The 27,987-nt window shown below is 38.0% G+C and overlaps 2 protein-coding genes across 2 annotated transcripts; both read left to right on the top strand.

Moving 5' to 3' along the window:
* The first annotated feature begins 207 nt into the window (after positions 1-207).
* KRT23 (keratin 23) lies at positions 208-10,840 on the top strand. Its single transcript, XM_040617712.1, has 8 exons — positions 208-654; positions 4,229-4,311; positions 5,763-5,919; positions 7,520-7,681; positions 7,772-7,897; positions 8,640-8,860; positions 9,782-9,813; positions 10,496-10,840. The coding sequence occupies exons 1-8, from the start codon at positions 238-240 to the stop codon at positions 10,597-10,599; spliced, it is 1,302 nt and encodes a 433-aa protein (XP_040473646.1). The 5' UTR covers positions 208-237; the 3' UTR covers positions 10,600-10,840.
* Positions 10,841-21,546: 10,706 nt separating this feature from the next.
* Positions 21,547-26,743, top strand: KRT20 (keratin 20). Its single transcript, XM_040617742.1, has 8 exons — positions 21,547-21,969; positions 22,726-22,808; positions 22,997-23,153; positions 24,257-24,418; positions 24,501-24,626; positions 24,782-25,002; positions 25,942-25,982; positions 26,645-26,743. Exons 1-8 carry the CDS (start codon positions 21,547-21,549, stop codon positions 26,740-26,742), a joined length of 1,311 nt encoding a protein of 436 aa, XP_040473676.1. The 3' UTR covers position 26,743.
* Positions 26,744-27,987: the final 1,244 nt, after the last annotated feature.

Genomic DNA, 27,987 nt, shown 5'->3' on the forward strand with positions numbered 1-27,987 from the left:
AGGAAAGCAATCTGGTATGTGGCTGTGCTTCCAAATAACAACAGTGTGTGCAGGCTCATAAATGCTTCAGAATTGACCAAGAGGAAGCACGTTTCATGATGACACAATCTTGTTGCTGTAGTCATTCATCGAAGGGAAACTCCCACAGGAAAAGGCATAAAGCTGCTTGGAGAAGGCTAAGGAGCTGCTCAGTGCTAGTCAGTCAAACATTGGGTTAGATTCACAACAGAGCTAAGTATGAGCACCAGCCAAGGCCCTTTTCAATTTTTTTCTGGGACCCTCGGGGGTAGTTCAGGGTGTGGTTTGGCCCAGCAAGGAGCTTCTTACAGACCTTCAAGTGCAGATGGTTGTGCCAGCAGCACACATGCCTCTTTCTCCTCTGCCAGACCCCTCTGGCTGGCTACTGGAGGAGGGGCTCCTTGGGGAGGCTTCGGCGAGCACCATGGGGAAAGCATCTTCCTGGGTGGGAATGAGAAACAGACTATGCAAAACCTGAATGACCGTTTGGCTGCCTATCTGGACAAAGTCCGTTCCTTAGAAGCAGCTAACGCTCAGCTGGAAAGCTGCATCCTAGAGTGGCACAGGACAAAGTCTCACGGAAAGAGGCATGACTTCAACCAATACGAGCAAAACGTCACTGACATGCAAAGACAGGTAAGTCAGAGCTATAAGTGACTATGTCATTCTATGCTCTTTTAAGGAATCTCATTTATGTTGATGGCTTTCCTTTAAAGAAAGTTGAATAAACACTTCTAAATGGTAGAAATACTAATGAAAGTGGTTACAGGACCTGGGCATAAGCATTCTTCATGTTCAGAAGGAGTAGAATGGGGTACAAGAAAGGCTGTTAGGAGACAAGGGGGATTCTGCAAAGACTGGTGTAATAAAGGGATTTATATGCTGCCAAGTGTTTGTTTCTGTGCATGAAACTGTGGTTTGAGTAACTATGTCTGGCAGAATCTGGTCTTTTTGACTGCACATGTATTCAAGTAAATTACAAAGCAGGCAAACTGAGAAGACTGCCTTCCTTCACACATGCTGTCCTTAGACATACTGTTGCACTTCATTTCTTTGATTCCTGTGGTAGCAGACAATGAAACTACAGGAGTTTTGGGTCCAATGAGCTTATGTAATCAGATGGAAAAATACTTCATTGTAATTAAGAAAATAGCAGTGACAAATTCCTTGTGGATGTTTTCACTATAATTAAAAGAAGAATTTCTGGTTCCTGCCAGTAGTTAATATTAACGTTCAACAGTAACTCTTTCAATCTCCTGAACTCACGTGTCTTTAAATTTAAGCATAATATTAATCTGTATTCATAATGAACATATTAGCACTGTAACCATCTGTGTGACTAATCAGTGTAATTGACTTTACATAGCCATATGGGGCAAAACCCAAAGCTATTCCAAATGCGATGTTGTAGTTTTCCCTCCACTTTTTATAATCTGGTTACCTGGCATTCTCCAGACCCTGTGAAATTTTTTTCAAAAGGGACCGGAAATAGTATTATCCTGCATTTTCGCTGACTGCGGCCAGGGACTTAATCAAACTCCCTGCTCACTGTTAAATGTGTTGCCTCCAGGCAGAAGATGAGGCACTCCGACCACAGACAATGTGTAAGGAGAACCAGAATTGTCATCACCTATTTCTCTTTTAAGGATAACGAAAGGTCATCCATCTCCAGACCTACCACTTCAGCACTTTTTTTAACTGATCCAGAGATAAAAACTTGTTCATCAAGAATATAAATGTGCTTGCACTGATCTGGAATTAATAAATCAGAACTATTTTGGAAGACAATAAGATAAAAACATAACGCTGATTGGGGTGAAGCTCTCACTTTTGAAGAGGTTGTAACCAAAACACTTTTTTTTGACAGTCCTCACTTAAATAGCTATCCCTGGCTACAGGCACCTCTTAGGCTAATGGTGGTCTCAGCCAGTGCTGAATGCACACTCATAGTGGGGAGGAAAGGCTAGTAAAGGATTATTTACAGGTGACAATTTAGTGATTTAATGCAGAATTTTCACTTTCTCTATAAGTTACTGCAATTAGCACCATGACTGTCAGTAAAACAAGTGAAAATATAGCATCTATTTATTAAATATAATTACATTAACTGACCATGAATTGAAAAGGTGAAAATAATTCAGCACCTAAAATGAAATTTAGATATAATTTAGGATCCTAGATCAAATAACACAGAAAGTCTATGATATCCTGGCTGTCTAAACTTGGAGGCTTATAATCATTTGGGTTCTACATTTTGGACCTGAATTCTGGATGAACACGCCAGATGGAGCAACAAGTTGCTTTGCTCCATCCTGAATCCTTTCTAACACAGCTACAAAGTAAAATAGCACCAGTTCTTCCGGTAAATGTCTCATTCAAACACCTTGTACCGCTAAATAAGCAAACTGGTTTACAGAGAATTCAAGGAGACAGGACAAAGGACACAAGACATGCTGAGGAAGAAGTTAATGCAGGAAGCCTTCTTGAAAAAAATCTAGTTTGAGAAGGAATTTCAGTGTGTTTCATATATAATAATGTGTGAGTTCTTAAGTAAGTTATCTGTAAATTTGCAGATTGGTATTACTGATATACCCATATTCATGATGGATGTAGTGAAGGACTCTGTAAAATTGTAAACAGATAAATGTCCACATTTGAAATGCACTGCTAACTGGCACAGCAATCAACATCCTACAGCAGCTGGCAAAACACTGACAATTGTTCAGATTGCACAGAAGGAGTCGTAAAGCATTTACATAAATGTGTTGCTGTGTTGCACGATTATGAAATGGCACTAAGTTGAAGAACTCATACGTTGCTTTCTCATTGCCTTGTTACCTTCTATAGTAAAAGTTACTACTCTCTTAAGTATGTATTCAAGAATTGTCTCTTCTCTGACATCAAATTCCAGGCAGCAACACATTCAGGGTACTGTTATACTTCCGCTGGCCTTGATCATGTCCCAGGGCAGTATCCAAGGTGTGCTGCTAATTGCTCAAGGATGTACAGTCTCCTAACAGATTAGTTAAAACATTCCATAGGCACCTTCGTTTTTACCATGAGCAGTAAACTTTTGACACTTCAGGACAATTTTGCCATTTCCTTGTTTCTTTGTGATTCATTTAGGTGTGGGAAGTTTTACTTCAAGGTGCTGAGAGCTCTGAAAACTAGCTAATGATTTCTGTACAGCCATAATGCACCTTGTTTTGCTCTGTAAGTGTTGAGTGAAGACGGCTGTTGGAACTGCAACCATGCTTCTCTTTCCTCTTTGTTAAAAAAGGACACAACGTCCCACAGTTATTAGCTCCTGGTAATTATGTATGAGTTCCTGCTAGAGTTCTTTCAAAGATTTTAAATGGAATACTGAGCTTTTCATATTCAGACCTATAGTTCAAAGCTACTTCATGTTAACAGGGACTTATAACTCTTTTCAGTGCATGCTGAATACACTGAAGGAATGATGCAGTGCACTTTCAGGGCAATTTTCAACATCCCAAAGCAAAATCAGAAACAAGAATTAATCACTCCGTGCTGCTGGATGATTCAATACAGTTATAGGTTAATAACTGAATGGACAGTGACAGCTAGATGCTATTGTTACTCTCAAAATGATAATCCATGCAGCTCCAGACTGAAGCACATGGTGGATTTGAGGGGCCCTGCTCACAAGTTGCTGCTACCATCATGGTTACATCTCTGCACCACAACACTGATTCAGCAAGGTGTTTATACACATGCTTACTTTTTAGCATATGATTAATTTCAGGTTTTTGATTGTACTCAGACACAGCTTAATGGTTCTTACTGAAAATTGCCCTAGAGATGATCAAGGCTGCTTTTCAAGCAATGCTAACCAGAATTAAAATCAGTTTACAAAAAAAGAAGGAAGACAGTGATTGTTATGCTGTAATACATCATGAAGTTTGTGTAATACTATTCATATCCTCTACCTGGCCATAAATAAGATGAGTCCTCCTGCTTCATATCCAGAAAAGTAAGATAAAGTGAAAAGTAAGATTATGGACAAAAATTGCAGAAGCATGTAAGTGAATCGGAAAACTAAGCTCTTTTTATTCATGTTCTCTCCTTAACATGGGAATTCTACAATTTAAATACTTCCTACAAGCAGCAGGGAGTCTAAAACATCACAGGTTATTCACCACCACCATATGGCAACACTGAGTCTCCTGTTGGATTCTCTGTTTTCCAGATTGAGGAAGGCAAGATCACCAATGCCAGTATCCTTTTACAAATTGATAACGCTAACATGGCATCTGAAGACTTCAGGCTCAAGTAAGCTCTTCTATGGTTTCCTGATTAAGTTTGAAAGAGAGTTAAGCAAAATACTGCTTTTTCTTGATAATCCAATATGAAACTGATTTTACTGAGGTTTTCTGGTGATACTGGATAAATAAAACCAATGTAGAACAGAAAAAGGAAAAGATAAAACCCAGAAAGGATAAAAAGGATGTAAAAACCACAAATGATTGCTGAACTATCTTGAGTCACCCTGTTTATGATACTTGGTTCTGGTCCTGAAGAGCAGGTTTTACAGCAGACACTTGATACGTGTGACAAAAGGCATTTAAAACTGCCATCTGGGAATACAAATTAACGCTTCTCTGCCCTATGCTTTCCCAGTCCAGCCCAAATCTATTTCCTGTACTTACCATCTTTTCTGTCCAGCTCCGCAGGAAATACCCATCTTTTGGTATCTTCTGCTTTGGAGCCTCATGAATTTTGCCACAGTGAATTTTTGTTCCAAGGTGACACAGGGACCAGTCCTCCCTCAGCTACCAGAACGGTTTGTTTTTTCAGTACACTGTTGAAAGACAGTTCTCAGATCAACTAGAAAGCCAAAATGTTCGGACAGAAAACTTCCAGGCAGATCTTTGCAAAGGAAATGAATTTACATTTCTGTAAGTTAGACTTCTCAGGAATGAGGAAGATCTGTCTTATTTTCAACAGATGATGATCAGCTATTAAAAAAATCTCTCAGCTTTTGGTAATATCGTAAAAAACTCAAAGACCTTGAACACTGTAGGCCTTATCTAGCCATGCCTTTCTTTCTTTATCATTCAATACTGTCATAAAAAGGAAACAGTAGAACTACTTTGAGAGACTGGAATCGTAGAATGAGTCTAATACATTGAATTTAGAAACATCAATAGAGCCCATAAAAAATGAAGTTAAGGGCAAGATTCTGAGGAGCAAAAGTGCTTCATGTGCCCCAGGGAAGATACAAAAGTGTCCTTCTGTCTTTGGCTCCCTACAAATGGCAAACTGCAAAAGGTTAGAGAGAGATGCTAATAACTGGTTTCCATGACATTTTTCCTGTTTCACAAACGACTGAAAAGTTATCATTTTGGAGCATTGCTTGTTGATACTATTTTTACATATTTATTGGCAGTTTTTTGAGAATTGTATTTTCAAAGCTTTCACAACCTGGTGAATATATTATTAAAATGCAAAAAGTAAAATGAAAGAGCGAATAATGGTTTCATACCACATAGAAGTTTTAAGGAAGAAAGAAAAACAATAATTAAACCCATCTTATTTTTAAGACTGTTCAAGAATATTCAAAGAACAAATGCTAGAAACAGAATTTGTTTTCTTGTTTTTTTGTTCTCTCTAGTTCCCTACATAGAGGACTTAAGCAAGTCTACTTCTCTTTGGTCTTATACAAGAGGCTAGAAGCAGTCTGTTCTTAACAAGCATGCTCTATCTTCTTTTTCCTGATAAAGGTATGAAGCAGAGAAGTCTCGCAGGCAGGGAGTGCAGCTCGATGTTGAAAACCTGCGTAAGGAGCTCGATGGCCTGACCATTATTACAACAGATCTGGAAATGGAAATTGAAGGTTTGAGAGAAGAGCACATCCTGAGGAGGAAAGACCATGAGGAGGTAGAAAGAGTTCCACTTGGTAAAATGCTATCACACAAATCTTCGCTACCATGTAATTAACTTTGAGTAAGATCCACAATCTATAAATGGGATTGATGATTCAGAATCTAATCATGTTTCTAAAGAAGCCAAAGAGTCAGATGAGGCACAAAGTTTGTGTACTACTTTACCAATTAAATTGGGATTTCAGAAAGGGTAACAAACCGCTGTATTTTCACCCACTCTTTTGTAGCCACCTACCCATCTGTCATACATAGCTAATAATAACTTATGTATTTGACAGAAATATTCTCAGAAATACTTAGATATAAATAGACAGAGATTTCAAGTAAATAGGAAATGTTATTGGTTGCTGTTGAGTTTTACCCATCACTCTCTTTTCCCTCAACTCTGGATATCTCATTTCACAGCATCATTCATCACAGCAGCACAGAGTAGCTGAGGTTGGAAGGGACCTCTTGAGGTCACCTTGTCCACCCCCCTTGCTCAAGCAGGGTAACCTAGAGCACGATGACCTGAACTAAACAGACCTTGAATTCTTGAAGGTCCAACATTAGAAACAATAGTTGGTGAAGCCAAGTAAAATTACTTATTCTTGCAAAATCCTAAGCACGATAGTTAGATAATTGTCAAAAATCATGCTGCTCTGACTTCTTCCAGAGCTATGCCACAGTGGTCTCTGCTATTGCCACATAAATAATACCACTGCCTGACAGCACGCTGTTTTCATTTCGCCTGATCTGATGATATTTTCTCTTATTACCTAATGCAGAACTAAACACCCTACTCTGTATCTGTGGATTATTAAAATGGAAAATAGAAACACAAGGGTTACACAGCAGTAGATGAAGAGGTCTTTGGCTGATCCCTTATAGCCAAGGATACTACTGAACAGCTATAATAAAACAGTTCTTGGAAGCAGGGCAACCAACAGAGACATCAGTATGTCCAGTTGATCTGCATTTTGGAGGCCATGATGTCATACCCTGAAATGCTGCTTTGCCTAGGTGCTTTTGAAAATGGTACCTAGCACATAAGATTGTGCTACACCAAAAGGAATGTTACCATACCTGCTTGACTTGTCCTGTAATTATGTTGTTTACACAGTAATTATATGCTTTAATCCAATTATTCCTTTAACAATTACATAGAACTTTTACATTTCTCTCCTGTAAACTTAGTTATAGTTCCATAAATATTAACATACAGGGTAAGAAAGACGAAATTACTGTTAGATTTTCATCAGAGCTTTTGGGTTCTAAATAGATAAATAAATAAAAACGGTCAGTGCTTCTTCATTAAGTATATAACTCCCAGAACATTATACAAAAAGATCTTCTCACATGTTTTTTACGGAGTTCTCTAGCACAGTTCTGCCACAGAAGCAGATATGAATCATTGCTTTAAGTCACATCATAGTATTATCAATATATAAATTTGCAAATAGTGTTAACTGAATATAGATAACAATTAACCTACCATAATGAAAAAAATATTTTGGGTATTGTGAAAGGAGGGAACTGAAGAAGCCAAGACAGGAGTGAAAACATTCCACTTTCATTAACAAGTTTGCTTGTTTCCTCTGCTAATATATGAATAGGATATGGAAGCAAATCGCTCATCACAAGACTTCAAAGTCAATGTAAAAGTAAATGCAGCACCTCCTGAAGACTTAGCCAAGATTCTAGCAGAAATAAGAGAAGATTATGAAGCCATAATTGAAAAGAATCGTCAAAGCCTGGACACTTGGTACAAAGAACAGGTAACAGGTATTTTCTGCTCATTTCAAAGATCTCTGTTCTATACACGACTAACCAGAATCAGAAGTTTTTCTCTTGCTTTTGCTTTATAGAGCACAGCTATGTCTCTGGCAGCAGCCCCTAATCCAGAACAGATACAGCACAATGAGAATGAGATCAAGGATCTAACCCGTACTTTACAGTCCCTGGACATCGAGCTGCAGGCACAGATGAGTAAGGTATCTATTGTAGACATCTCTGGCTGGGCACTGTTACTTCACATATTCTCAGAAACTGTCATGGACCAATTCTTCATTTAAATCCATAGCCTAGCATAACTATTGTAGTTATTAAAGTACCTGTGAAACTGGAATTCGGACTATGCTAACTTTGCCAGAATACGCAAAATAGATTCAGCAATCACCACCAAGAAGAGAAAAATCTCTGTCTGTCCTTGGAACAAAATATGGGGTGTGAAGAAGAGATGGGATAGCTGCCTCCATGATCTAGAAAGAAAAAATGTCCAAGTAGATGGATAGTAATACAAAAGTCATATTTACAACCCCTGTTATAATGCATGAAATATATGAACTGAAAAATGTTGGCGGGGAATCTTCAAAAATATTACTCAGCTCTTGCACAGGTTAAAGCTCATATGCCCATGACTTGGAGACTTTGGAGCAATTCTGGACAGTAAATGCAGAACTGACAAAAGAGTTAACAGTTACAGGAGCACAGCTTTTGAGCAGAAAGAATATGGCAGGGATAAATTACTCAGGTTTTGCCTCTCATTATGCACACATGACACAGCTTCATGATTCTGCTGTCTTTACATGAACAGTCATGCAAATGCGTGTGTGTTTAAATTACCACAGTCTTAATTTTGCAATCTTCTACCTAGAGACCAAATTTTCTGGCATTTCTGCATTATATTTACCACATAAATAATAAACATAATATTGGTATTATCTGCTGTCTTAGAAACGCATGCTGGAAGACACTTTGGCTGACACTCGGAATTACTATGCTGTTGCACTTCAAAACATGCAGCAGATAATCTCCAAATGTGAGGAAGAGCTAACCCAGGTTCGTTGTGACATTAAGCAGCAAAATAACCAATACAAGGTTCTTCTTGGGATCAAAACCCGCCTGGAGAAGGAAATTTCCACTTACCGCCTGCTGCTGGAAGGGAATGTTGACGGGTAAGGCAAAGCCGCCCTGACTGGAATAGATGACAAGAGAGTTCTCATATTTGTGTTATTTATTTGTTTGTTCGTTTATGCTTAATCAAAGCTTGTGAGTTCCATACTACATCAAGGGTTGGTATTTTAATGTGATGGATCATAATAAAAAGCTGAAGCCACTTAGGATACAGAGAAATGTGTATCCATGTAATTTGGATTACCTAAATTAACATAACTTCTTATTAAAAAAAAAATAATAATCTGTATACCCACAGTATGCCTGTCTCAGTATGGGAAAAAATGCCAATTTCAGTTAACTTCACAGTTATTTCCTATCTGCAAAACAAGTTCTAGATCAAAAAGAAGCCTGGAGACAAGTTTAGATCTTTTTCGGTCAGCCATCTGCAGTTACAAATACCAGCACACGAAATCTGTACTGTGTGCCCCTCTGCTGATGGGTTGTTTGGTTTCCCTTGTCTGAAACGTCTGCGTTCAGACACCTTTGGGCCTCTATTCTCTCACCTCAGATACAGAGTAAGTCTTACTTAAACAAAATGAGAAAAAGGAAGTTTAGCAGCCTTTATAACTGAAAATCTCAGGGAGGCAGGACAGTATGGCGCTAAGTACGGAGTTATCTGTCAGAAGTCAAAACAAGATTGACTTAGGCAACTCAGAATATATGAGAAACAATGCAGCTGTCCACAGTAGAGCAATAATGAATGTACACAGGAACAGTTTCAGCTGAGAGTGTCTGTACCTAAGACTACCAAAGAGGAAAAGTTTTCATGGTATAAAAACAGAATTCTTTTTTCTTTTTTTTTTTTTTTAATCTCTTTTTATAGTGGTATCAGGTCTCCTTAGAATCAGTGAGAAGAAGAGGATGAATAACTTCTTGAAATTAGCATAATAATTATTTTTTCTGTTTTATTATCTTCACAGGGTAGCAAGAAAATCTGAATCAAAAGCTAAAGGTAAAAGTCCCATATTTTGTTCTCTATAGTGACTCTTAACCGTTGTCATTTCCCATCAATTTTTACTCAGAATAATTTTAAGCTTACTTGAATGAGCTATGAAAGGTTTGCACAGCAATTAATTCTTGTGGAGGCCATATTTGAGAATAATTTCAGTGATTCATTGGTCTTGTGAACAGCTGGACTTCAGAGCACATTCTGCTATGCCTGCCCCCTGGCAGACTGCTTCAGACTGACCTCTGTTAGTCAACTACGTTGTCCAAAGCTCAGACTCGAGACTAAAGCTTTCATGGTATATGAGGAGGCATTGAGACTCCATTTGGTGACTAAAACAGTGTTAGGGCTTGAAAGCAAACAGAAAATCTGCATGTCTGGAAACTCATATTCTGGCATGAGCATGACCTACAGACATTAGGATAATCTGCTCTGAAGTTAGATTTGCATTGGCTGGGATGTAGCTGTATTATTCATTTGCCCTGACCTGGACAAGACTCAGGGTGACTTTCTGGCAGTACATTTCAAAAAGAGCAATAGTAACTATTGACTTAAAGGGAAACATGTAAAGATAAATCAGCTGAGGAGGTAGCTGGTAAATTACTGTAAATTAAGGTTTCCCTGCATCATCTTTTCTCAGCATTGCTTCTTGTCTAACTTGTCTAATTAAGCTTTCTTTTTCTTTAAGAACACACGGGGCAGACCCATCGGAAGATCAAAGCAATTGTCCATGACAGTGTGAATGGGCAGGTGGTATCCTCCACCATCAACGAGATCCACCAGCAAGCCTGAAGTAAAAAGTTCTGCTAACTACTGGCTTTCCTAGCAGGCTAAGCTCTGACAACCCTTCTGTGCAACTACGTGCTGTATGTTCGTCTCCCTGTGTGTAAAATAGGGATACTATAGCAAATGTTCTCCTAAAATGATTTGCAGCTTAATAATGAAAAGTGCCATACAGAGCTAGGTATAGCTGATATTACTAGTTTAAAGAGCTTTTAGTCATCAGAACACTGAAGAAAAACTATTCCATCAAAGTGACTGGCTGAGCTGGTAATACATGTATTATACACATCTCACTGGGGCATGAATCTCCATCTGTGATTCATTTATTGCTCTACAAATTAACTATAATTTAAAGTGAATAATCTCTCAGCTTTTCTCCTGATTTTATGTCTCTCATCATATACCAATAAATTCTTTTCCATTACTTTTTCTGGTGGTTGTAGTTTCTGATTTTGTTTTTTCTTACATACGCACCAGCCCAAAGTGGCAGTGTTACTGACATGGGTACAGACTGCAAAAGCCTCATTGTTTTAGGAGGTATAAAACCGGAAGGACACAAAAAAGGAAAAAAGAGGTGACACAAGCTACAAGTGACATTTACATAAGCAAAACTACTAGATTTCCCTACATGCAACTTTTCAGTGTCACTGTTTAAAACCGCATTATCAGTAGGAATGTTGTGAAGTACACTTTACTAAAATAGTCACCCTAGAAACATCTCTTTATTCTTCAGCTTTAGAGATATTTTAACTGTCTTTACACACTTTCCTTCAAGGATTCTAAGTACTTTCCCAGATCCTCTCATTCTTTCTCAGTGACCCATTTAATTCAAAAAACATTTCAGTTATTTGCTTTCATATAATGTTTATTGGTTTTGCTGACATGTTCTGTAGTCAGGATAGACTGGTGTGTGCAATGCATACTAACATAAGAGGCCCAAGTTCTTTAGGCAAATCCAAGCTCCCCATCTCACTCCAGCCCAATCACCCACTCAGCAGGAGACCCTAACAGCAACAGCAAAATTTCCATTGATACACAAAGCTAAAAGCTGAGCAAGAAAGCCTGAAATATTATTAGGACTGTTTAGGTGAGGAAGGCTGTAAAGCAGAATGAAGAGAGACAAAATGGAGCATAATGAGTGCCTGTATGGATTTGCATTCCAAAGTCAATGTCTGCATATAAAACAGTGTGTTCAGGGCAGTCTCATATTCATGAGTGGATTGTCATTGTGCTCTTTCATACCTACTCATAAGGGACTTTCATAAAGGATTCCTGTTACCTGCTTTGCTTTGAAACAAGGCTCACCAAAGAAAGTAAAAATTTCAAAGAAAATGCAGATTTAAAATAAATAAAGTCCATCTCTATGATGCAGTGTTTTTTTACTGGCATGTTAGGACCAGTTCAAGATTCCCCTTCCCCCCTCCCCCTCCACCCTTGTTGCACAAAGAGATCCCAAAAGCATTGAATGGATTACCTAATGGTTTCTTTAAATTGGGTAAAACTTGCAATACAGGATTAGTAACTCTTGGCTAATAAACAATGTCCTTCCTTATGGCTTACCAGACCCAACAAGCCAGACTCAGTGATTGTAGCATCTGGACAAAATGTGCCTAGGTTTTCTTGAACAATTTTCTGTGTTATTTAGATACTCATTTATCAGATGTACAGAGCATAAGTGCATTGCTGTGATATAAATAATTCTAAACCCCCCTAAGTAGCCTCTTATTTCTAAAACAAAGGGAAGTATCTATGCTTTGTGCTAGGTTTTGATTGTGCTGAACTACAAGGAAAGGAGGAAAAACGAAAAATTTAAGTGCTTTCTAGAACACACCTGTCCTCGTTTCACATTCTTGAGCAATGCATTGGTTTTATTCGTGTCCTAGTGTCCTCTCACGCAGCAGTGAGAGATGCACACCCCGCATTCCTGCGTTACGCTCAGCTGTGGTCCCAATGGTACTGGCTAAGCCGCAGCAGTTACCGTTGCACTCCACGGCTCTGATGATTCCAACCTTCTCCTACAACTGTGTCATTGCATTCTGTAATGGTCAGACCAGTACAGCTCACAGCACTGACCTCAGAGGTCACTCAGTTTACTCACATCATCACACATCCATGGCTCTAACACATCCATTCAAGTTGCTATCTTTTAATAAGGGAAGTAAACTAATTTGTCCTTACACATATAAATATTAATTACACTACATGACATTTTCTAAGTGAAAGCAAGTATTCTATGGCAAAAAACTGCTTATTTCTGGAAAATTTTTCATGGCTTTAGAATGCAACAAATAATTGCAGATTTCCTTTCTGTTGAACAGCTTAATGATACTGCGCCACAGGCCATATGTTGCCCTATATCTAGTGGCTATTCATTATTTCTGAATTTGTGTTCTGGTAAAAAGCTATGCATTTCTAAATGTATTTAGGGTAGGTCTGCACCCTAGAAAATAAATAACGATACTAATATTTACTACTTGCATGCACTGTAAACATTATATTCTAACAACATGCTGAGCGATGAAGTTAGGGAGATAATGAATGGGGGTAGTATTATCATTCCCATTTTATTGCTTGAGAAATTGGAAAAAAGAGATGACACAACTTGCTCAAGGCTGCAAAGGAAGTCACTGATAGCGACTAAATTAGAATTCATCACTTCACAGCTTCTACTTACCCCAGCTATTAGATAATACAACTTCCGCGAAGAGCTCTTCTCTAGTTACAGCAATCCTTTCTGTATCTGATCACACTGAAGAGATAATTCAATTGATTCATTTCAAGTGTGTACTGCCGGTCAAGACCCTGCACATACTTTGATGGTGTTCTTCAATTTACATATGCCTATAGCCCTACTAAAATTAGTCCTGTACAGAACACTATGGCTGGGTGTCTTTGGTGATTTTGTAGTATTTGGTAAACTTTGAAAAAAATGATGACACGTGCCTTTTTTGCTCAGAGCAGGAAAGGAAAACTTCAGGAGTGTGAAACTATTGCTTGAAAAATTATTTCATTCATTCATTGTATTAAAACTGATTGAACTCTGCTAGCTGGTATCTATTCTACTTCGGTATTAAATACACACAGAAGTGCTGTTTCATCATCAAGGAAGGCCCAAAGAAACTGCAATGCTAAAAATATGAAGTATCATAAAAAATAACACGAAGTGACTACATTCTATTTCCCATAAATGGAATAGGACAGTAAAAAAATATCAGTAGGACAGAATACCATTTCTAAGTCTAAGTGAATGATGTAACAATACTTTTGCAAACTAACAAGACACAGGAACTCAGTCTATAAAAGGAGGCTGAAACCATCAGCATTCACAAATCACTTCTTGTAGTTTCACCTGCCATTTAAGGAAGTCCCGCACTAAATAATCCTCCAGCGTGATTTGTAACAGACTTGAGCACACTCCAGAATGTCTATGAGTCATAGCTCATTTCACTTGTAGAAATGTTAAAACTTATTAAGGTATATTACAATACGCAGCTTTGGTAAGTGAATTGTTGATCCTCTGGAAGAAGTTTGCAATGAGGTAATGCAGTAATGGTTTGAGCTATTAATCACACATTCTTTCTGGTGCTGCGGCCACACATTGGCAGGTTTCTTGCTTATTTATGAACAAGACATTTCTGTAGAATGCAAAATGTTTGCTTTCTCCCTGCCTTGTTAATACAGGTGCAAAATTAATGAAGCCATTTCAGAAAGAGAAGAAAAGAAAATTTAGCATTTATAACACTGCTAAAAACAGTTTGCATGCTATTATTGAAGTAGAGAGAATAGGTAGTAATGAAGTCATTTCAGAAAGAGAAGAAAAGAAAATCTAGCATTTATAACACTGCTAAAAACAGTTTGCACGCTATTATTGAAGTAGAGAGAATAGGTAGAAGAGCTGGTAAAACATTTCATAATGTCCACACCCTGACCTATAAAGGTTTCTAAAGTTTTGCTGGGAGATGCCTGTTCCTGTGCATGAATCATTTAGAAAAAGGGAAGGATCTATAAACAGGAAAGCTAGGAAAGAATAATGCTTGAGAGGCTTGCGCCCCCCCCGTCCTCCCCACGTCCTGAATTATACAGCAAAAGCATCTTAATTATTGACTCTGCTTGCACGTTTGGCTTTGTGAAATCACAAGTAATTTTTTACTATGTATTGCTTTCTCATAATTCCTTCCTCAGTAAATTTTTTCATTTTTTTAGGTTGAATTTTTATTATATTTTTAATTGTATTACTATACCAAAATGATCTACTTAAGTCACACATCTGGAGGTTGGCATGAAAGAATTGTTTGCCAAAATATCACATTAAACAGAAACGTGAACATATTACAGTTTGGACTGCCCTTATGAAAGAAGTGCATAGCACCAGATATGACCTAATGGTGAAACAGGTGCATGGTGCATGGCTGCTTCTTCTGGACATACTCATTTGCCTTTTGAAAGTCTGAATATGCATCAGAAGCTTAAAGGCATAAAATCATAACATCAGCTGTGGCAGAGACACTTTCAATAATTATCTAGACTTCAGGGGTAAATTCTTTTGCTTTCTAACATCCTAAGGACCAGCCAAAAGGAGTTAATTTGATAGGCTGCTGTTAGGCTCTATAGCAAGCAACAAAAATGAGGAATATAATTTGAGAAAGTATTTCAACTTAGAGGAATAATTATTTGGAGCAGGCAGGGAAAAGAAGGAGAAACAAACAAGCTGAAGTAGTTGACAAACTATATAGTACTTCTTTAGAACAGAAGTTTATAGTCTGCTATTTTTAGCAAGAAAGTACCAGTTTTGGCTTAGATCTACACCCTTGAATCATGCACAGAAGAAATTAAAGCATAAAACACATAAAAAAATACACTGGAAGCAACTCTTGCCTGAGTAGTTTCAAAGAAGGAAATAGATAATGTTGCTGCAAGTAGACAGAAACTGCAATTTTAAAGTTACCAGTGCAGGAAAAAAAACACTCTTTCATTCCTTATCAGTGAGACAAATCAATTTTTGGAAGCCATTTCAGTGCCCAGGCTCTCTTTCTTAGTTAATCTCACCACAGAACAGTCTCAAGCCAGTTACCAAGACATTTTGTGAATGAACGTGTTCCACTGGAAATAACATTGCTACTATGCCTGCTCTCACCCCTACACCCCACCCCCAAAAAAACACCACATAAAAAGCCAAAAGAAACCTTTTCTTTAATGTCTAGAGTTTATTGCTGTCTAAAAATTAAGGTACTCAAGCATCATAAAGAAAAGGGCATAATTTAAAGGGATAATGAACATTCCTGTCCTCAAAAATTCAGCTTTAAAGATTTAAAAAGATAGTTAATACTTGTTGCCATTGCTTACAAACTCATTGCCACACACGCTAAACTCTTGTAATTACAGCTTGTGGATGTGAAGATAAATATTACTTTAAACAGTTGACCACAAGGGTTATGCAAAAAATTTTTCTTCTGGATACAGGACCAGAAAAGTGGGTAATATGTGAAATTTTGTTATGTAATATGTAACTTTCATTAACCATGTCCAGGTTCCAGAATGGATTCTCCCGTTGTAGTAAATAATAGGTAGATTTGGGCACGTAACTCTTTTAAGAAAGCATGTGGTGGCCTCTAGTGACAAACAGGTATCTGCACATCACGCCTGGGCCCCAGCTGGCATGCAAATAGCAGGGCCATGACTAAGCAGTCCCGTGGAACCGCTCCTGACACCTGGGCCTCCTCTGAGACTTAAGGCTACCACACAATTTTCAACTAGAAATTTCTGTTGGAATATTTGCATAATGAACATTCCTAAAAGCGCACAACTTTCTCAAGGGGAGTACTGAGAGGTATTTTTGGTCTGGGTTTTGGGGTGGGGTTTTTTTGTTTTTTGTGGGGTTGGGTTGGGGGTTTTTTTGATACCCAATTGCCTGACCCAGATCCTGACACTGGAGCAGTATTTCAGGTGCCCCTCTTTCCAAAGCAAGCCAACCATAGCTTGCTTCTGGTTACACAGACACTGGGAGAGGGGATGCCGTAGGGTCACTAGAATGCACTGAAATGATAATTTACCAGAGTGGTCCCCAAACAAAAAGCTGCAGTCATGCAACCACCCTGGCAACTCCTGCCAGTTATAAGTGCAATTACACCCTTGAAAAACAGTTAAGTTTTTCTCCTGGTTTGGGGATTCCAAGTGGGATATAATTCAGGTCCCTGAAACCACAAAGATGGAAAAAATCTACACAAATGTGAACTCATGCAATACAGTGTGTTTGTACATCTCTTTTATGGCATACTGTCAGTGTATGCATATATTTGCACAGGGCCATAAAAACTGTATTTTCTTAATTAGATAAATATGTAATATTTTCTCACGGATACTGAGCTGTCCCAGCAATATGGAACTGAGAAAACCAGTACGCTGAAATATTGTCCAGCTTACTGGTTTTCTCATTCCACTGTCACCTCAATTGAACGTAATTCTTACAAGGGAAAAAGATCTGCCTGGTAGTCTTTTAGATTATATTAGAGCTGACATTAATGATACTTTTAGGGAAGAAAAAGAGAAGATTCATTTGTATGGCCTGGAGCTGTTACTGTTGGCACTGAAATTTGACTCTACTCGAGTAGAGCAGCGAAGACAGGAAAGGCAGCTCCTGACTTTCATTTTCAACCTGTGGTTGGGGAAGTATATAACCAACACATTGCCTTATGCACCACTCCGAGATCTGAAACACTTCTCAAAAGCTCAAAGCAGAAAGAAATAAGGGGTAGTGATTCTATGATTAAGATATTTTCATTGGACAAAAGATGAAAATGAGAGGGAAATGAGGAAAATACATGTGAAGAAGACAGTGTAAGATCTTGTGCTGCAAATGTTCAAGGTTTAAGTGAATCCAGTTGAGTTAGTGAGATCATCTGGACCTTTCTCTCTTCTGATCACATTCAGCAAAACCTGAAACATCTTTCATTACCCTTTGGAGACAGCAGTTTTCAAGGGTGCCGCATTTGCATTAACAAATAGTGCAAAGAGTGTTTTCAGGGTGGAGGATTGTCCTAAGTACTGGTTTTTTACTCATTCAGAAAAATCTTAATTTAAAATCTTAAATTTAAAATATTAGCTCACACCTACATTAAAAATTGACTGAGATTTTCCCCTAAAAGCTCATCTCACAACTGTTTCTTTGGTTGTAAACCTGTTGTATGGCATAAATCAGGAAGTAACTTCTTGCAAGCAGCTTGAGAAGGAGGGAAATTTCTCAGACATAGAAATATTGAATACTAGAATATGGCTGGAATATTGAACAAGGAGTTCCTCTTCACTGAATGTACTTTGTGCAGTGGAAGTCCTTTCAGGACTGTATCGTAAGAGATCCTTCAGATTCAAATTCTTACAACACAAAATCCAAACCGAGATCAGCAACATAGTTACAGACACTAATAAACAGGCATTGGATTTCACTTCTAGAACGGAGAATCACTGAAGACTGAACCAAAATACTTTTCTTTATTTAAATCTTTAAGTCAGCCAAAAGGAAAGCATATGTTCCACTTAAAGGCAGCATAAATGCAGAACCAAAGCTGGGTGTGCCTTTTTTCCTTGAACTCTCTTCACTGGTTACCCATGACTGGTTAGTAAAGGTGAGTAATACTAAATGGAATGCACATGTTATCATAACCCTGCATGACTTATCTTCATTGCTCTCTAATATACATTTAACTTTGGTCACACAGGTGAGATTTCTTCATGAAATCAAAAAATTTATTAGCGTTCCTATGAATGTTTTATTATGACTATACACAAACCACTCCAGCTGAGCACGTCACCGAAAGGAAGTATTACGCATCAGTCCACAGACTGTCCTCTATAGAGTGTTCACACTGTGTCTTGAGTTGCAAACCACACTGCTGAACTAAAGCATCTAAACATAACTTCTTTAACATTGATCAAATCTGCAGATATAGAGAATGTATTTTTAGGTTGCTCAACATCTATTTAGATAACTTACTGTTAAAACCATAAAATGAAATACATATATATAAAAATTAGGCAGCCCATATTGTTCCAGATAATACCTGGTCATAGTTCAAGAGGTAGTGGAGGCTGATGACCACTCCCACCTGGCAGCTGACATGAGCCAGGACGAGCCACTCGCCCTCCAGCCAGTTTACGGGCCTTGCCTTTGGTTCATTTACAGGCACACATGTAGTCTTTGGTGTTCACTCTTGCAGTTTCCAGTGATTTATACAACCATTCCAGATATATTCCATGAAAAAACCTGTATTGAACCCAAAACCAGAAGCAAACCCCACCTTCAGTATGAATAATACCCATCCTGATCTTAGTAAATACCCTTGAAAATATTCCAGATTATATTTTTGGAATAGGAGCATACATAAAATGATGAAAATCAGAGAAATTGTCAGTAAACAATTTGGAGAAGAGGAGAAAAAGAACACTAAGAAAATTCAGCCCAATATCCTTTCATACTAGGTCTGCATGATGCCATTGCTCTGTGCTTCCAGTTGCATATGCCTTGAACACTTTTGCTTAATAATCAAGAGGACTCTGGAAGAAAAATAATTGTTCAAGGTTCAATTTGACCTAAAGCAGCAGAGCCAGAACACAAAGCAAATGTCTGACCTAATCCCACTGTCCACTTTAATTCAGATTACTGTGTAAAGTGAAGTTACAGAAAAGTTGTGTGTTGGTGAATTTTATTTCTCTATCAATCTGACATTTATTTGTTATGTTATTCTTACATTCCTAAATAGTATCCAGCTTCTGTAAATATCAAAAACCTGACATTAATAACACACACAACTAGCTTTTGGTATTTAAACTATGTAGCTGCTTCTCCATATGGAGGTGGGATAGTTGTGAATACAAAGACTAGGAATTTGACCCACAAAAGCCAATCCAGATCTTCCATGACATTTTTTTGCATTTATAGGCAAACATGAAAGCTAATGAAAGCCTTTGTCATTTGCTCAATAAAAGAAAAGATGGAATCTTCAAGTAATGTTTAGAAAACATACTATCAAGGTGACATGGAAACTAATTTTAATAAATACTAAGACGACAAAGCAGAATGTTTACTCTCAAATAGACTATCATAAAATACTGTCAGAGATCTAGGCAGTGAAATATATAGCCAAGAGATGTAACTGTAGCAGGATGTCTTGCTGTATTCCTCTTACAGCTCCAAAGGTGTAAGCTCTGCCCTGCTAACACAATCAATTCTTACTCAGTCTGAATATTTTTAATGAACAAAAGACGACCCACCTTGAGTTTCCACAGTAACAGTCCAAATGATATGGCTAGTGTACTTTGGTTTCAACTGCCATAAATGTTTTTCATTACCAGTTATGCTCAAAGAAGTTCAAGGTCCAAAGACAATTCACAGCATCCTCCTGCAGAAAAGCTCTGCCCTGAATACTATCACTTCAGTTTGGAAGATGTGTATTTTCAGAATAGCTGAGAGTATGACGGCTTCACTCTGCCTTGACCCAATACTATTCAGACTAATCTGTAGCACAGTAACTTAAAAAACTTAGCAGTACCGATTTCCTAATATTCCTGGTTGGATGTTCTCAGAAACCTGAAGATGTTTCCAATATAGAGTTTAATGCCTCCAAAGGTTAGTGTCTCACCAATTTTCCTTGCCCCAAGGTTGAAGATCAGTATGTACAGCAGCTGTTTCCACTAACACAAGCAATATGTGTTAATTGTTCTACCTGACTAGCTGTACATTAATAATACACTAGTTAGTGCAATGCCTCAAGGAACTACACCTATGTACCATCCCAATGCACACCTGCTCCCTGCCTTCCTGAAGCACCAATAACCCCCTCAGCAATCAGATTGTTCCCTTGATTTTCACTTTATCTCTGCATTTCCTGTATCAAAAGCATACCCCATAGTCAGTTTAGGAACCTCAGTACAATTAGACATGGGACTGTAGGGTTTCTTCATGCACTGAACAAAGGCATCTGGTTGCCCACTAATGAATGCAACACCTGGGTTTGTGACAGAATGCCCAGCAGTGCCACTCGTTAGTGGGTGGTCTCTTTGTCTAGAATATTGATGAAGCAGGAGGGATACTTGTTTTACATTAACTTCAGCCACAGAGGAGGGCTGGAAGCTAGTTATGCTGGAAGCTTGATCTCAGTGCCTCCTGTCACCCTGTGGACCTCAGCACATGGGCAATGAAGATTTCCAATATTCTCGTTCCTACTACTTTATTTATGGACAAAGCAATATGTTTCTGCTTAACTTCAACTGTATTGAAAGCTACAGTTCAACTTGTAACAGTTTTCTAATACTAAATGCATATCCAAAGCAAGCTAACTACAACATTCACTTTTTAATTACAGTATGAAGATTGTTTTGTGCTTACTATAAAATGAACAACATGGTAGTTACTGACACCTCCTTTCTTAAAATTTATACACAGTTCTAGACTGTCCTGAGACCCAAATTATTGCTTACTCAAGAGAAATACATATTTGATTGCAAATAGAAGTATTTTAAGTTTCTTGTCACATAGAGTCAACTCTCATTTTAATTTCATACACTGCACATGGGGGTAAGAATCTATTCATTTGTTCGAAAGGACTATAGAGAGCATGGCTGCAAGAATACTGTTATAAATGATTCAACAGTTTATTTGTGGTTTATCTTTTATTCAAAATAATAACAAAGCCAGCCAAACAACCTGGGGAGGTTTTCTCAAACACAGATAAGCAGATGAAAACCCCTTTATGCTATAGGGAGTGTGGGGGCAATATCCTGTGTGCTATTTGTGCTGACACCAGTTACATTACGTGTCAATAGAGGTGGGGTTTATTATAACTATCGTGCTTTCTCTTTGAAACACAGTATAAACGTTTACAGAGCACAGACTGCTCTTCACTTCAGCTTTCTTTACCTGTGTAGGTTTGGCCACTTCATTGTAGAAGACGAAGACATAGACAAATGGCATCCTCTAACCAAAGCTTTCACTGGGGTGCAAGCACCCGTTTCCAACCTACTGCACCCAGTGTCCGTGGTTTAACCTCCAGGAGAATGGCCGTCCAAAAGGTGCAGGCACCCAGTGTCTATGGGGGAGCCGGTGGCTATGGTACCCGCATATCTACCGGCACCAGCTACAGACAAGGCTTTGGTGGGAACTTCCACCTTAACATTACTGGTAATGATGTGCTGCTCACTGGCAATGAGAAACCAACTATGCAAAATCTAAATGACCGTTTGGCTTTGTATCTGGAGAAGGTGCGTAATCTGGAAAAGGCAAACTCCCTAATGGAAAAGCAGATCAAGGAGTGGTATGAGAAGAATACCACAGACATCAGCCATGACCACAGCTCATACTTTAAAACAATTGAAGATCTCCAAATTAAGGTAAGATATCATATAGTCATCTACAAATATATGAATTGCAATTATAAGGGAGATAGATAATACTCTATTGTAGAAAACTGACTTTTCCAAATTTCAGTTGTCTCAGCTTAGTAAAATAAATGCTTTATTTTGATCAGATACAAATTAGTGACAGATTTTACATAATTTGTAATACTAGATATATGTCTGCAGATGTAATTTCATACATGAAAAATGTTTGAATCCAAATTAATTCTAATATATTTGCCTTAGGTAATTTTGATGGCAATTTACATATTTAAATATAGTTTAGCATGTCAATTTCAATGTGTTTTTTTTTAGAAAAGAATGCCAAATCCTCAGAAAAATAATAGATCACTACTTGAAATAATAAATTACCATTACAAACAGTAAAATTTCCCACAGAAATCAGCTGACAGATTTGTCAGTTTTTGTTTTCAGTGAACTTCCTTAAGTCCTTCCCCTCTTACTTTTCACCAGTTCTATTTCTCACCCTTTAAAAGCAGGTCCTTTCCAGAAAGCAGTTCATCCCAACTATTTCATATACCTATTTTATGACAAGGTTATTTGCCTTTTGGAGAACCCTAATTCCTTCTGTGCCCTTCAGAGGGAACTTAACCTGGCTTAAACCTGGATGACTAATAAACCGCTAAAGTTAAGCAAGATGAAGCCCACATACAGTATTAATTTCCAAAAACAGATCAAGCATGTACTTATGTGCAAAGATTCATCGCTTTTCAACCATTCCTTTTTTAGATTGGTGCCACACATTTGGAAAATGCAAGGCTTGCCCTGCAAATTGACAATGCCAAACTGGCTGCTGATGATTTTAGACTGAAGTAAGTTCCATAATCATTTAATAAAATCTCTTTCATGCTCCTCTTATTCACGAAAGCTTCTAGTTATTAGTACCAAAGCTGAGAAGTAAACATTTTCTAATGTAAGTTTAACAACAACAAAAATTTTAGAATGAAGTCTGTAGTAGTTACCATTTCTAACATCTAACAATTCTAACCGTATTTTTCAGGTATGAGAATGAACACCTGCTCAGGCAAAGTGTTGAGAGTGACATTAAAGAACTGCTCCAAGTTCGTGATGCCTTGACTTTGACAAAATCTGATTTGGAGTCACAGATTGAAACAGTGAATGAAGAACTAGCATTTCTTAAGAAGAACCACGAGGAGGTGAGAGCAGCTGAACACTAAGAGATTTTTTTTAAGGGGCATACATAAACTGAGCCTCACTAGGAATAATGAAATCTTCATGGTTAATCTCAAAGACTATTACTGGGATTCAGCTCCAGATTAGCACATCAAAAGTTAGGTACCTAGTAATATATTATCTATGTGAATGCACCTATGGTTCTATTATAATAGTCAGTCAATAAAAACAGATACAGAACAGAGAGCATTTGAGCCCACTGCAGAGCAAACACCTAGCAGCTGGCCAACTGGGACACTCTGGTCTCTGCTGGTTGTAACAGGAGCTCTGGCTCACACAGAGACACCTACAAGTTAAATATGGGTACTCAGTGCCTCCTAGGTATCTAAGCTCAAACTGAACCTCACCCTTAGCATTAGATTTATAGTTTCAAACGCCTACAAAGGAAATAATGTTATGCAACCATTGTTTATTTCCCCTTTCCGAGTAAAGACACAAACTGAAATCCTAAATTCAAAATGACTGTTAACAAAATCTCAGTTATGGCACATGCCCAAGCTTTTCTCTTAGTGTCATACTATCAACTTCAAAAGTGTAAACCCCTTGTCATATTTAAGCACTGTATGAGAAAGATCCAACCTAGAAAACCAGCCAGCCTAGCCACCCACTTAAAACTATGCTGTGCAGGACTAAATAATTTTTAACATATCTAGCAGCAGTATAACCAACTGTGTGTGGCACTGATGTCCAAGCCATCAGGCATCAAAGTCTGAACAGCTCCAGAAACTAAGGAGTGAGGGTTCTTTAGGAATAATTTGTGGTTTAGCAGTTGTTACCCCACAAAAGTATACAAATGGGAACCACGACTTCTATACTCATTCCATAGACCTGGTCCTGAGGAAATCATCTTTTTATAATATGCTTATAAAATGTAGCATTTATTGCTACAAAATAAGTAAAATGCTCTAACATGAGGTGCACTAAACAGTATTTAGAAGGTGATTGTTATCTTGCCCTGAGGTGCTATTTAAGAATTACTTCTATGCCTGTAGATCTTTAATTTGCTTCCAATATTCAGGATCAAAAGTTCACTGTAGTTGATGCTGTACAATCCTTATTGCTGTAGGACATTCACAGACTGCGCAAAGAGGTGGGCTGCTCAGTTAACGTAGAGGTGGATGCTACTCCAAGCATTGATCTTGCAACTATTATGCAAAATATGAGACATCAATATGAAGAAATGGCAGAAAAGAACCATCAAGAAGCCAAAGAACGATTTGAAAAGCAGGTAAGGTAAACTACTTAATCATCAGCAAGAACCTCAGTCATGTCTAGTTGCAGTTTATAATCCGTCCATCTTTGCATTTCAGACAGAAGACCTGAACCAGGAAGTAACAATCAACATTGAACAGCTGCAAGCCCAGAGGAGCCAGATCACTGACCAGAAACAGATCCTTCAGGGTCTGGAGCTAGAATTACAGTCCCAGCTTAACATGGTAAATAATAAAGAGTACTTGAAATAAAGACTATGTTTAGTAGACAGTTACACAGTTAAATACAGAAACTGAGAGGCTTTTCAATCAAGGTGTTACTTTAACACAAAAATGTATCCTCTTGAATAATACACCTCTGTCCTTTTCATTGGCTGTAGAAAAAGGCTCTAGAAGTCACTCTGGCTGAAACTGAAGCACGTTACAACGACCAGCTAACCCAAATACAGGAAGTAGTTGCCAATTTAGAGGCTCAACTGAGGCAACTCCGAGCTGACATGGAGGCTCAGAGTAACGAGTACACTGTACTGCTGGATATCAAGACTCGCTTGGAAATGGAGATAGCCACGTACCGCCGCCTACTGGAAGGAGAGGACAGCAGGTGAGGGAATACACGCCCTTCACTTGTTGGCTTAGTTTTGTATAATAGCAATCAACATTTCAAATATTGTCTATCTTCACAGAAGGTGAAAGTGTAAAATCTGCCACTTTCCAACTGGTTTGGGGCGGCAGGGAAGTCTGTTGCCCATTTCTCAATGTAGATTCAGAGGAGGCTGCTGTTCTTGCTCAGTTTCAAAAGCTGCTGTGGAAGCCAGTTGAGCTTGTCTCTTTCAGCCTCTGCATAGGTACATACTGCTGCTCTTTGTGAGCTGAGTGGCTGGATAGACATCTGCACTCCATCAGCATCAGCACTTCAATTTTGGATTGACTTGTCCATAACTGTAGCTTCTGCAGGCCTGGGCTAACCTAGGCTAGATATTTTTTCACCTTGTTTAGAGACTGCAGCACCCAGTCACACTAGAGCAGCACTCAGCAAGAGCACGTTGACCTTCCCTTGCAGTCCACTGCAAGTTTTTCAGCCTGCACTGGATTATATTCTGCTCTATCTGTGTCACTAGTAAACAAGCTACATAAAAATTTGAAAACGTGCAAGTGAGCTGACACTAAATGTTCAGCTAGTCCAGTATCCCATATTCTGCAGTGCAAATAGCAGACGTCTGTGAAAGTGGGGCAAGCAGAAAGTAGTATTTCCCCCCCAAGATTCTGCCTGTTCAGCTGTTCTGACTCAGGAAGTAGACTGGACATATCTGCATGAGCTGAAGTCAAAGTATTGCAGAAATGAGTGTGCAGATTAATTTCACCGATATCTTATGCTTAGCAAGTTTTACTTTAACAGAGAAAATTCATTTAAACACCTGGTTAAACGTCTTGATGAAAGGACATTACCTGTCTCAATCAAATGTTCAGGAAATGTACAAGGATGTTTCTTCAATATGTTAGGCACCATATATTTATATTTTTTAATTTATAATTTGAACAGACCTGTTGAAGTGGATGTATCTAAAGCAGAGCTTGAAAAAGGTATGTCACACCAATTTTTCTTATTTTTTGATGGCTGACTGTTGAAATGTTATGGGGCTAAGTAGCCTGATATAAAACAACAGAGTTTCAGAGCAAAGAATCAACCAGTGGAATCTTACATCAAGAAAGCAATCAACTGTATGAATAGATAACTCGTAGGGATTATACAAAGCCTGGTTTTATGTACATAATTCAGGTGCCCGAAGTAAAACCACAGACTCCTCAAAGAGCCAAGAGAACAACAGAGAATTCTTGAATTACCCTTTGGAGAACTTAGAAGCATCTGCTTCTCTCTGTTGACTACGCAGGGAGATGAGGGTACTAAATAAACTATCTAGTTTAATAGCAAAAATATCCATTTCACTGTAAGACTATTCCTATTTTAGGTCTACAAGTTTGTACTAAACTGAAGCAAAACTACCAGGAGGGATAGAGAGTCATTCAACACAATGTCCACTACAGTATTATAGTTAACATACAGGATGTTCAAAGGAAGAGAAACTATATCCTGTATACCCCAAAAGTTTATTTCACAGTAACTGTGCATTGAAAAGATGCCTTCCTCTATTTTCTCATGGTGGAATTGCTACTGGTACTACAGTAATATTATTGTATCCATGTATATTGATTTTAATTAATTGTCTGTTCAATTTCATTACCAGAATCAAGTAAAGTTAAGAAGATCAAGACAATTGTTGAAGAGGTGGTTGATGGCAAGGTCGTCTCCTCTCAGGTCAAAGAGATTGAAGAGAAGCTGTAAATGGCACCAGCAGGGAAGAGACAGCCTCTGAGCTTCTTTGAGATGATGCCAAAACTAAAAGATTAAACTTTATAAAGAATCCAATCTAATTCTTGCTAAAACCCAGAAGGGCTGAAAAATGCCAAACTATCAAATCTCAAACAATTTTTTTTGGTGTGTCTGGGAATGTTAATAAAAATCAGTACGTTACAAAGTTTTGGGTTTACTTACATAGTCACTAAATACCTTGATGAAAAAAAAACAAATCAGCCTCTTATAGATGTATAACTGTTTCCAAGATGGATAACAATGGAGGTATTAGTTCTTACTTACATCAGAGTCTTAAAATTACATTTATAAACTTGCTCAGTAGAATTTAGAAAGTCAAATGACTTATAGCGTGAATTTACTACAGCTTTTAAAATAATCTAAATTAAATTTAGAAAACCACTGAAGCAATATTTACTGCTAATGTTTCAAAGCACTAGGCTGGTGAAAGTCATTAGATGAAGACATGGGACAAACTTTGCTCATCTGCTTAAAAAGCTCTGGACAGTAACAGACTCTTCTCAAAGCACCATGAGAAATTTTTCTTCATTTTTTCAGACAATTCACTTCAACATCTGCTGTCTTGAGCTTTCTCACACTTTCACTGCATTACTAAATAAAGAACTGCTACTTCCAAAACCTTGATGGACATCTCATCAAAACTTCACAAAAAAGAATTTCCCAGATATAGATGATGCAGTCTCTATCAAATATGTTAGTTTAATTGCAATCTGCAGTTTAGCAATCTATTTTTTCTGTTAGGTACTAGAACATGTATTTTTTTTTAAATGCATTAAAATGTTGATTCAGCGCACCTTTTCTGAACTTGAACTACTGTTCAAATGCCGCTTCACTTGAGTAAAAAATGATCTTCAAATAAATGAGGACTGCCAATCTGCACTTCATAATAAATTTAAATGAATAAATAAATTGAAGAAGCCTATTTATTATTTTTCACTTTCTGTGAATGTTTATATTACCAGGGACTACAGCAAGCAAAGATATTTTATCAATAAGAAGATATTTTGCCTTTCAGTTCAGAAATACAAAGACCACCATCTCTATTAAACCTTTCTCTACCATGAGTAGAGTGCATGTACCCTTTCCCATCCACAGTGTCATTCTCCAGCACCACACCCAGATCTTCAGTCCAAGGAGTCTACATTTTCCTCTTGGCAATGTAAGCATAAAAAACCTCCTTTTGAAATCTCACATGTC

The sequence above is a fragment of the Falco naumanni genome, chromosome 18 (genome assembly GCF_017639655.2).
Source record: "Falco naumanni isolate bFalNau1 chromosome 18, bFalNau1.pat, whole genome shotgun sequence".
In the NCBI taxonomy this organism is placed as follows: Eukaryota; Metazoa; Chordata; class Aves; order Falconiformes; family Falconidae; genus Falco; species Falco naumanni.